Genomic DNA, 11,291 nt, shown 5'->3' with positions numbered 1-11,291 from the left:
ACATGGTATCTAGGGTTCCGGGAAAAATACCACCTTTGCTTCTTGTCAATTCCAGCCTTAATTGCTGGTTCCTTTCTTAATCTCTCTAGCCTTCATTGTTGTTCCTTTTACTATACATTTTTTTCCGTCCCACCAATTGCTTGATCCTATTCAATCATGGCGGATCCTATTCAACTGTGGAACAAGAACAAATTACGCGGAGCACAACAGAGCTTCAAAACATCCAGGCAGCATATAGACTAAATGGAAAAAATTATTTGAAGTGGTCTCAATTGGTTCGAACATTCTTGAAAGGAAAAGGAAAGTTGGGTCATCTATTGGAAATAGCACCGGATAGTGAAACGGCGGGGTTTGAAGCATGGGAAAAGGAGGATTCAATGATCATGTCTTGGTTCTGGAATTCCATGATTCCTGAAATCAGCGATACGTGCATGTTTCTTCCTACAGCAAAGGCAATTTGGGATGCCCTTCATCAAACATATTCCAAGGTTAATGATGCAGCTCTTATCTATGACATCAAGACAAAGACAACTTGAGCAAAACAATGGACAAAAACAATGACGGAGTAAGCCAATTTTCTGCAAAACCAGTGGCAGGAACTGGATTATTACAGGACACTTGATTTGAACTGTAGCAAATGTGCAGTGTTTATAAAAAGGTTCATAGAAAGGGATCGAGTTTATGATTTTTTGGCTAGCCTAAACTCTGAATTCGATCTTGTACGAATTCAAATTTCGGGCAAGCCAGAATTTCCCTCTCTAACTGAAGCAATATCCCAGATACGTGCAGAAGAAAGTCGCAGAGGTATTATGTTAGAATTACCTTCAATAGAAAATTCAACCCTTTTAAGTTCCAAACATCAGCGGTTGGTACTGAACAAGTTTGCTACGAACAAGACCAATCAAACAAGTGGGCAAAAGAATCGTGAGGAGTTGTGGTGCACATACTACAAGAAACCACGACACACCATAGAACAATGCTGGAAACTACATGGGAAACCACCCACTCGTGAATGGGGACAGAAAGGTGGCCAGCAAAGACAGGCTCATGTGTCAGTTCAAGATTCAACTCAAGTGTTTGGAGGGTTTAGGATGGAGGAAGTTGAGAAGCTTAAAAGTATGTTAGAGACAGTTGACAAACCAGCAACTAACAATTCTCAACCAAGGAATCAGGGTATGTGTTCATTGACACTTTCCGGTAAGGCTCTAGTCTCTTTTGCATTTAGTGTTTTAGGCAATGAGTGTAGGAATGTTTGGATTCTTAACTCTGGTGCTACGGACCATATGACTCATATTTCAAATAAATTCAAAACCTATAACCCCTGTCCTAGCAATAGAAAGATTGTTGTTGTGGATGGCACAATAACCACAGTGGCAGGAATCGGAGATGTCCAAGTTACTCCAAAATTGATTCTTAAAAATGTTTTTCATGTTTCTCAATTATCTACAAATTTGATTTCTGTAAAAAAAAACTTGCCAAAGATCTAGCTGGCTCTATTATATTTGATGAATCCTATTGTGACTTCTAGAACCGGGGCTCAGGGAAGAGGATTGGACTAGCTAAGGAGCATGATGGACTCTATTACTTGGATGCATCAAGTCAACCAGAATTTGGTAAATCTGCCCTATCCACATTGTCTTCACCCTCCAATAAGGATGTCATCTGGTTACATCATAGATGTCTAGGTCATGTGTCTTTTTCTGCACTAAAAATAATGTTTCCCTCCTTGTTCAAGGGATTTGATGTTCAGTCTTTTCATTGTGATATTTGTGAGTATGCTAAACACACTCGTGTACCATTTCCTATCAGTAATAAATGATCGTCTTCTCCATTCATTTTAATCCATAGTGACATTTGGGGGCCATCAACTATTCCAAACATCTCAGGGTCTAAGTGGTTTGTCACATTTATCGATGATTGCACAAGAGTCTCTTGGATCTATTTACTCAAAAATAAGTCTGATTTGAGTCATATTTTCCCTATTTTTCATGCAATGATTCAGAATCAATTTGGCACCAAGATAAAACTCTTTCATTTAGATAATGCTCATGATTATTTCAATCATACCTTGAGTCCGTTTTTCCAAAAAGAATGAATCATACATGAATCATCGTGTATCACCACTCCATAACAAAATGGAGTGGCAGAACGGAAAAATTGACATCTTCTTGAGTGCACTAGAGCGTTACTATTTGAACAAAATGTGCCAAAAATATATTGGGGAGAAGCTATACTCACATCAAATTATGTCATAAATAGGATTCCTTCCAGGGTCTTGGGGTTTCAAAGTCCACTAGAGAACTTATCCAAATTCTACCCCGATATTCGATCTTCCTTTAAATCTCACTCCTCGGGTTTTTCGATGTACTTCCTTTGTTCATGTCCATAGTCATAACCGTGGGAAGTTAGATCCTCGTGCTCTTAAGTGTGTCTTTGTGGGGTACTCATCTACTCAAAAGGGTTACAAATGTTATCATCCACCTACTAGAAAACTCTATGTCTCAGTAGATATTACATTTGTTGAAAATAAGCCCTATTTCATCACTCCTTATCTTCAGGGGGAGTTAAATACACTTGAAGATAAGGAGTTAAAATTTCTCTCTTTAGAGTTGTCCAAATCTGAGTCATCCAAATCTGAATTCCAAGAGTCAATTCCTCAATCTGATGTGGCAGAAAGAAAAAATAAAGAAGATCGTAAAATCTATGACTGGTTCCGGTTTGACCAAATGTATACAAGGAAAGGAGATCCCATCGTGGTTACAAGGCAAGAATAATCCTCTGAACAAAGCTTCGGGAATGAGGTAACAATAAGTGAATCAAATCTGAATTCTACACCAACGACCGACCATTCTTCCAGCTCTAAATCACCTTGTCCTGAGCCTCTTAGCCTTGACCAGGACCTACATCTACCTATTGTTGTAAGGAAAAAAACCCGAGAATGCACCAAAAGACCCCTATACCCATTGTCTCAATTTGTGTCTTTTGAGAAATTTTCCCCAAGCCATCAAAGCTTTCTTTCCACCTTAAACATAGTCTCTATTCCTAACTCATTGTCTAAAGCATTATCAAAGAAAGAATGGAGACTTTCCATGGAAGTCGAAATGGATGTATTAGAGAAGAATGGGACCTGGTTTAGTTGAGTTACCAAAGAACAAGAAAGTAGTGGGCTGTAAGTGGGTGTCTGCAGTAAAGTTTAAGGCAGATGGGTCCCTAGAATGCTACAAGGTGAGGTTAGTCGCGAAAGGATACACACAGACATATGGAGTAGATTATCGGGAAACATTTGCTCCGGTAGCAAAGATAAATACAGTAAGAATTCTACTGTCCTTGGCTGTTAATTTTGATTGGGAATTGCAGCAGTATGATGTGAAGAATGCTTTTCTTCATGGAGAATTAGAAGAGGAGATTTATATGAGCATTCCACCGGGATTCAGTGGGGTTGACAAGAACACGGTTTGTCGGTTAAAAAAGGCATTATATGGACTGAAACAATCCCCACATGCTTGGTTTGGACGATTTGCCAAGGTAATGATAGCTAATGGTTGCAAGCAAAGTCAAGGAGATTATACCCTGTTCATCAAGCATTCAGCCTTCGGGGGAGTTACTGTTTTGATTGTATACATGGATGACATTATAGTAACAGGAAACAATGAAGTAGAGAAGGAAACTTTGAAATGGTGCCAAGCCAAGGAATTTGAAATAAAAGATTTAGGAAAATTGAAGTATTTTCTGGGAATTGAAGTGGCTCGATCAAGGCAGAAAATTTTTATTTCTCAACAGAAGTATGTTATGGACCTGCTCAAGGAAACCGGCATGACAGCGAGCAAACCAGTTGGAACTCCCATTGAACAGAATCACAAATTAAGTGAGGCTCATGGAGATAAAGCAGTGGACAGAGAGATGTACAAAAGACTTGTTGGGAAACTTATTTATCTCACACATACTAGGCCAAATATAGCTTACTCAGTCAGTGTTATTAGTCAGTTTATGTATGATCCTAGAGGAGTTCATCTACAAGCAGTTTATCGAGTGCTTCATTACTTAAAGGCACATCCAGGGAAGGGAATTTTATTCAAAAATGGTCCTGAAATTGATCTGACAGTTTACACAGATGTAGACTTTGCAGGGTCTCCAGTCGACAGGCGATCAACTCCGGGATATTGTACATTTCTTGGAGGAAACTTAATATCCTGGACAAGCAAGAAACAAAGTGTGATAGCAAGGTCAAGCACTGAAGAAGAGTTCAGAGCTATGGCAGCACGGGTATGATGAAGCTATATTGTGATGACAAATCTGCTATAAGTATAGCTCACAACCCAGTGCAACATGATCAAACGAAGCACATAGAGATAGACAGGCACTTTATTAAAGAGAAGCTAGAAATGGACTAATTTGTACTCCGTATGTTCCGACAGGACTTCAACTTGCAGATATGATGACAAAGGGAATGTGCAGCAATATGTTTCATGAGAGTGCTGTCAAGCTGGGAATGGAAGATCTATATTCACCAGCTTGAGAGGGAGTGTAGGAATCTTGAAGTAGGAATCTTGAATGAGTAATCTTAGGAGATATTTTAGGTAAATTAGTGGAGGAAATCAGGGTGAATAAGCTGTCTCTAAAATTAAGGGAATTAGGTGTAGACTTTCCTTGTTTAGTGTACTAGAAAATTGTATATATAGATTAGAATGAATTGTAGGAAAGATATAGAATTAATAAAATCTCTTTGATTCTTTTTCAACAAAACCTACAAAGATAAACACAGTTATAACTTAAGTAGGTTTACTCATACTTAATGACACCCTAACACGTCACTCGAAGTTCCTTAGAATCAAATTTCTATTTTGCCCAAGTCATTTCTAACCTAGGCACTGATACCAACTGTGATAGCCCCACATTCCCTTAGGGCGTACCCCAAGGGTTAGCAAACTGTCTGCCCAACTCTCGCCAGGACTACTGAGCCAAATACACAATTACCAAATTAAAACGAGAGATAGAACTTCGATTAAACACTCCAATGGAAAAAGATTGAAACTGAAGCCACATCAGAATCCGGCCAACATTTGGCCGGATTTCTGGCCTACGGAAGCCACCAAAATTTTTTTCATTTTTCCCTATCAATCCGGCCATGTATCCGGCCAAGATCTGGTCGAATATGCGGCCGGATTCTCTGCAGAAATTTCCTGCCAATTTCTTTTTCTCAATCCCCGCTCAAGCTTCACACTCACCAAGTTTTCAACGGATCAAGAAAAGTTCACTAAGGCCATAGAAACATACAATCTCGATCAATCACACTTGATATACATAATCATACTCTTGCATATATATATACATTGGAGTTTTCAACAAGTCAACTTGAAATACCAACCAAAATATCCAAATACAATTATGGTTTACTATTACAGAGGAGCTTAAACAAAACATCTATAACTAACTCAACTCTTTTCTCCAAAAATCATGGTCCCAATATTTTGTTCCCTGTAAGGAAAACAAAAGTAACAGGGGTGAGCTTTAGCCCAACGAGGTACAAAAAGTCAAGCAGTCAAAAGCACAACTTTCACTTCTAATCAATCAAAGATAAACATCAGGTCAAGAGCTGAATAAACACCACAGCTAAACAGAGTAGTTCAAGTAAAAAGGATACAGATGGCTCTCAAGAGCCAAATTCCCGTTGCAGTACTTGATTCGAACCCGTTGACACTCCGTCAACATTTAAATAAGAAAACCTTGACCATCGACCTCCACTTTATACCAATTTTCGTCCACCAAATATACCTCTTACTGGGCCCAAACTGTGACAGCCCCACCTCCCCCTAAAACCAACCAAAGGGTTCGACGGACCGCCTGCCCAACTGTCGCCAGGACTACTAAGCCGAACACGCACAAGCTAAAACGTTTCGAATAATATTACAGTGCTTAAACGATTCGACGATCGCGAATAACGAAGAACGAAAATGAAACTAAAAGTGAACAGTGACTGCCACGTCACAATCCGGCCGGAATCCAATCGAATACAGATAACGTTATATAACTCTAGAGAATAACATTTCCAAACCAAATAAAATGCATGAACATGATTAAACAGTTTTATATACATACGTTTGTAATTTACAAATCAAAAGGGAAATATTTGGATCAAGGTACATTTAGAGTTTTCCAACTCCTGAGGAGCTATACAAAAAAGTATTTATACTAGCTCATTTCATTCTTCAAAACATCGAAGTTTCAAAAGATGATTCCCTGTAAGGAAAACAAGAATGACGGAACGGGGTGAGCTAGAAGCTCAATGAGATACCAAAAGTATAAACAGTATAAATCATGAGAAAACACTTTTAAGGCACATATACACATCAAATAAGAGAAATGAACGAACACCACAATTTAAAGGATACAAGTGGCTCTCATGAGCCAAATCCCTGTTGCAATACTTGATTCCAATCTCATTGACCCCCCGTCATCGTTTAATGAAACACACATGTCCGTAGACCCTGCTTACGCCAAAATTCCGATCACCAAACATACCCCTTACCGGGCTCGAACGCCAAACAAGAACAGGAATGGTAATACTCGAGTATACCAGAAATCTAGAGTCTCCAATACCCAAAGATTTCCCAGGAACAGGCACCCATGGATTGTCAAATTTCTCGACCAAGCCCTTGCTGGCTCGATCCAATCGACTCCCCATGAGGTTGAGCTCAGATTTAATAGGAAGGTCGTTGGATGCACTTCCAAACGACATTATAACAGGCGCAGGTAACAGATTCAAGTATATACAGGAAATAAGTCACACGGGCCAGAGAACGAGTGCAATAAAGTACACACTCGTCTCGTACAAAATAAACAGTCGGTAAGGACATTCAAATATCAATTTGCATGTACAGATAATCAGTTTAGCAATAATTCAGAGGAGTGGTACACTCACCAGTTAAAGCAAGGATACTTCAAAAGTTTCAACCAAAGTAGGGCTCTAATCACCAAGAAACCCTAGAATAACCAAGGTAAACAATTATGGTTCCTACAGCCACAAATCCAGTAAATAAAATGCACAAATGAGGCTTGACTACAAGTCGTAGACCTCACCAAATAATTACTCATGCAAGTGTACAAAACATGATTTTGGGACGAAAAGGTAGCATGAAGACCTAGGGCTCAAACAACCCCAAAAGCCCAAACCAAACTTTAAGAAATCCAACACTCCCAAAATTTAGACAGCATATCCCCTACATTTCCTTACTTTTTCATCCTACAATCAACACCAATTCATCTCAAATCAACCACATACACATCATAGACTATAAAATACACCTTTCGGCACAATAAGCACAACTGAAGCTACACTTATCGGATTAAAACGAATCTTATGCATTTCAAAGCCAAAACATATACTACATTTCTTATGAAGACCTCCAGAGCCAAATCATGCATTTTCATGGTCAAAAATGGAAATTCCCACGAAAACAGAAATCTATCCTCGAAACAGGGCTCATGGGCAGTCAAGGGTATTTCGATCATTTCACATGCTACAGTGCTCGGATCGAGTTGAAATTTTAGTAGGTAGCTAGTTAACACCATTTGCTACAACTTTCATGTTTTAATCTAAGGCCGATTCGGCCTCCATCATGGCCGAACAGAACCGAGCAGAACAGGGTTAGTTGAAACCCTAAACTAGAATTTTCGCACCAAACCAGAAATTTTTCGCAACCAATCATATCCAATATATACCAACTCCATTTTACACTATATCAAACCATCAATCCATGACTAAACAATAATTACTATATAAAAACAGAAAAATCAATAATAAATCAAAAATCCATCAAAACTCCACTTCCAACCATCAAACCTACTACAAATCACATATTTAGCCACAAAAGCCAATAATAAACCATTATTAAGAACAAACTATGAATTTGTACACACCATACCTTGATACCTCAAGAAAGGTAGTAGCTTTGGTTTCTTCCTCCCAAATTGACTCCACAAACACCTTGGAAACTATCTTGGCTAACACTTTTATGGAGTGATTAGAACTCTTGATGGTTAGAACTCAAGGATTGAGCAAGAAAATGAAGTGGAAAAGGAAGGCTTCTCTTGTATTTTTGCTCCAAGAGGTTCGGCCAAGGCAAGCTCAAAATGGAAGGAAATTGGTCAATTTTGAGGTTTAGTAAAGGTGATGAAAATTAGTCAAAGTCCAACTTGCAATAGAGTCATGACACTTGGCACCTTTAAAGGTTTGATCTAATCCTCTTAACTTCCAATGAAAATTGATCTAACCAATTTCTAATTATCTCCTAACACCTTGTACAATAATATGCCCGTATGCAAATTCACTTAATTATCGAAATTTAACACATGTAACGCACTAGCGGGTCCCACGTACAATATACATGACTAATGTCCCATAAACTAACTTATAGTTGCAAAAATGATTTCAAAACTATTCTTTCTTATAAAAAATCTAGCAGATTAATATAATAAGGTAAAGAAAAGGAAAATTTCATATGAAGAAATAAAAAAAAAGAATATAAAATAAGAAAATTTTACGGGTCCTCACACGAACACCAAGCAGAAATAGTGGTGGTAATACTCGAGTATACCAAATATCAAAGGCAGTGAATCAGTAACAGTATCCTCATGGTTCGTCAATCTACCTCGACCAAGCTCTTTCTGGCTCGATTCGATTAACTACCAATGAGGTTTGAATTCAAGTTTCACGGTAAGGTCGTTGGATACAAGCCTCCAAACGACATCAAATCATGCATAAGTAACAGATCCAAACTTGCACAGTAAACCAGTCAAATAGCCAAGAGAAATGAGTGTGATAAAGTACACCCTCGTTTCGTTCAGAATAAACGGAAGTCACAGTCATTCAAGTCACAAATTTCAAACACAAGTATATCAGTTAAACAACAAGTCATGCGAGTGGTACACTCACCAGTTCAAGAAAAAACAACTTCAAAAGTTTCTTTCCGGATTATGCTCTTGATCATCGGCACGTCCTAAGAACAACCAATGTAAAATAATTATGGTTCCCACATCCAAAACCTAGTAAACGAAATTCACAATTGAGGCTCGACTACGAGTCGTATGCCTATCCAAGTTAACTACTAGTGCAAAGATACAAAATGTGACTTTGGAGTGAAAAGGAAACATTTGGACCTAAGGACATGAACAACCAAAAGTCCTTCATTGAACCAAAATTCAACTCATAAGTAATGCTTATAGGTTTTCCAAACATCTGAAACAAGTTTACCCCAAAAACATCCCAAACTTGAAGGAAATAAACGGCCCCACATTTTGGACAACACCTCTCCTCAATTTCTTTACTTTTCCATTCTAAAATCAACACCAAATCTCATCTCAATCAGCCTCAATCGCACCCACAAATCATAAACTATTAAATACACTTAATTAGGGCCACAACACCCTTCAAATATAACCAATTGATAGCTCTAAAACCAACCACAATCAAGCTAAATTTTGGAACCCTAACCTGAAATTTTCACATACAAGTTGGAATTTTCTTTAGGCAAGTCAAACTAGTATATAAAAACTAGATATTTCACATAGCAAAACCATCAAACCCTGGCCAACCCTTAAGCATTATATGCGGGCAAAAATTTCACCATAAAAACTGAAAATTTCCACATCACTACATTAAACCATGAAATTTCTCATAAACTTACCAAAATTGAAACCCTAAACCACTAGTTGGCAAATATTTGAAGTAGAGGAAAGTTTCTTGCCAAAGTTACCTTGTCCAAGAAAGATGGAAGCTTAGTGCTTTCTCCTCCAAAGTCTCTTCACTCAAGCCCTTAATCCTCCTTAGTGATCAACTTTTATGGAGTAGTTCACAAAATCAATGGTTGAAACTCAAGATTCAAGTAAGAAAGTGAGATTGAAGATGAAGTTCTCTCTTGTTTTTCTCCTCCCTATATTCGGCCATGACAAGGAGCAAAGTGAAGAGATTTTGGTCAAATTTTGATTTTAGTAAAGGTGAAGAAAGGTGTGGTCAAAGTCCAACTTCCAAGGATATCGCGACACTTGGCTCTTTAGGGTTTGATCTCATCTCTTTGTCTTCCAAAGGTTAATCTATCTAACTAACCTCTAATTGTCCGTTAGCACCTTATAAAATAACATCCCTTTATACAAAACTCCACATAGTCATCAAAATTATCGCACTTACCACACTAACAGGTCTCACGTCCATAATGCGTTTCGAACTTAACATGAACCAACTTATACAAGAAAAATAATTTATAAACTTGACTCACTTATAAAAATATCTAGAAAATTAAGGTAATAAAATAAATTAAAGAAAATGTATGCAAGGAAATAAAATAAATAATAGAAAATAAAAAAAAAATTTCGGGTCCTCACAACATATTAGTTTCATTACAGTTAATTATGACTATAAATTGCTATTTAAGTGTAGGAAAGAATCTAACTACCCCCTAAGTTATTTAAAATATGAATATTTAGATATCCAACTATAATTTAGTTTTCATTTGATTTCTCAAGTGGCAAAAATAATATATTACTAGCTATTCTGTTTGATATTGCTATCAAATGAGACCAAATACACTACATACACACAGTTGATATCAAAATTGTGATGCCCCCACCTCTCCCTAGGGTATCAGCGGAACGCCTGCCCAACTCTCATCAGGACTCACGCACTCGTTCAAGCTTAATATAGAGCCACAAAACAATCATCGACTTAATTAAGAAGTACTTAGGATATACAAGCCACAACTTCTAAGGTTAAAGGTTAAAGGTTATGATTACAATCCACCAACCAACAATAACAAAGTTACACTTTAAGATCAACCAAAAGTTCATACAAAAGGTATACTAGCATCCACCAAGTCGCTAGTCTAGAACCTCCAATCCACCTCCAAAGCCTGTTAAGGAAAACAAACTTAAAGGGATAAGTGAATGCTCAGTGAGACCAAGAAACTTAAACAAGCTAGCAAGTAGTACCAATCAATCAAATAACATACTTTAAAACAACTTTGAACATGAAGTTTCATTTATGTGCACAAATAGGAAATAACACACATGAAAGGATACGGGAGCTCTCAGGAGCTAATTCCACGTCTCGACCAATTCCAGCTATTTGGGGTTGACTCTCCGTCAACTCAAGTAGTAATAGGACCGTAGCTCTCCACTTACTACCTCCAACCAACAACACCCACTCGGATCTGTAACCAAACATTCATGTAGAGGCGATACTATTCAAGTATGCCTAGTGAGACCTCAAAAGATCAAACTATATCATTTCCCAAGGTTCA

At 37.9% G+C, this 11,291-nt stretch overlaps 1 protein-coding gene across 1 annotated transcript; it reads left to right on the top strand.

The window, feature by feature from the left end:
• Window positions 1–383: 383 nt before the first annotated feature.
• Window positions 384–1,819, top strand: LOC140005603 (uncharacterized). The gene is made up of 3 exons (XM_072046612.1): window positions 384–488; window positions 591–1,421; window positions 1,529–1,819. Exons 1-3 carry the CDS (start codon window positions 384–386, stop codon window positions 1,817–1,819), a joined length of 1,227 nt encoding a protein of 408 aa, XP_071902713.1.
• Window positions 1,820–11,291: the final 9,472 nt, after the last annotated feature.

This window comes from Coffea arabica, chromosome 4e (assembly GCF_036785885.1).
Source record: "Coffea arabica cultivar ET-39 chromosome 4e, Coffea Arabica ET-39 HiFi, whole genome shotgun sequence".
Classification (NCBI taxonomy): domain Eukaryota; kingdom Viridiplantae; phylum Streptophyta; class Magnoliopsida; order Gentianales; family Rubiaceae; genus Coffea; species Coffea arabica.
The sequence above is the reverse complement of the archived record's forward strand: the minus strand, read 5'-3'. Positions and strand labels throughout refer to the sequence as shown.

Excerpts from the sequence above, each read along its gene's own strand:
- LOC140005603 (XM_072046612.1), top strand. The coding sequence starts at position 384 with ATGTCTTGGTTCTGGAATTCCATGATTCCTGAAATCAGCGATACGTGC. Across the intron at positions 489-590 it reads TTCATCAAACATATTCCAAG|TGGCAGGAACTGGATTATTA; the intron begins GTTAATGATGCA and ends CTGCAAAACCAG. Across the intron at positions 1,422-1,528 it reads CAAAATTGATTCTTAAAAAT|AACCGGGGCTCAGGGAAGAG; the intron begins GTTTTTCATGTT and ends TGTGACTTCTAG.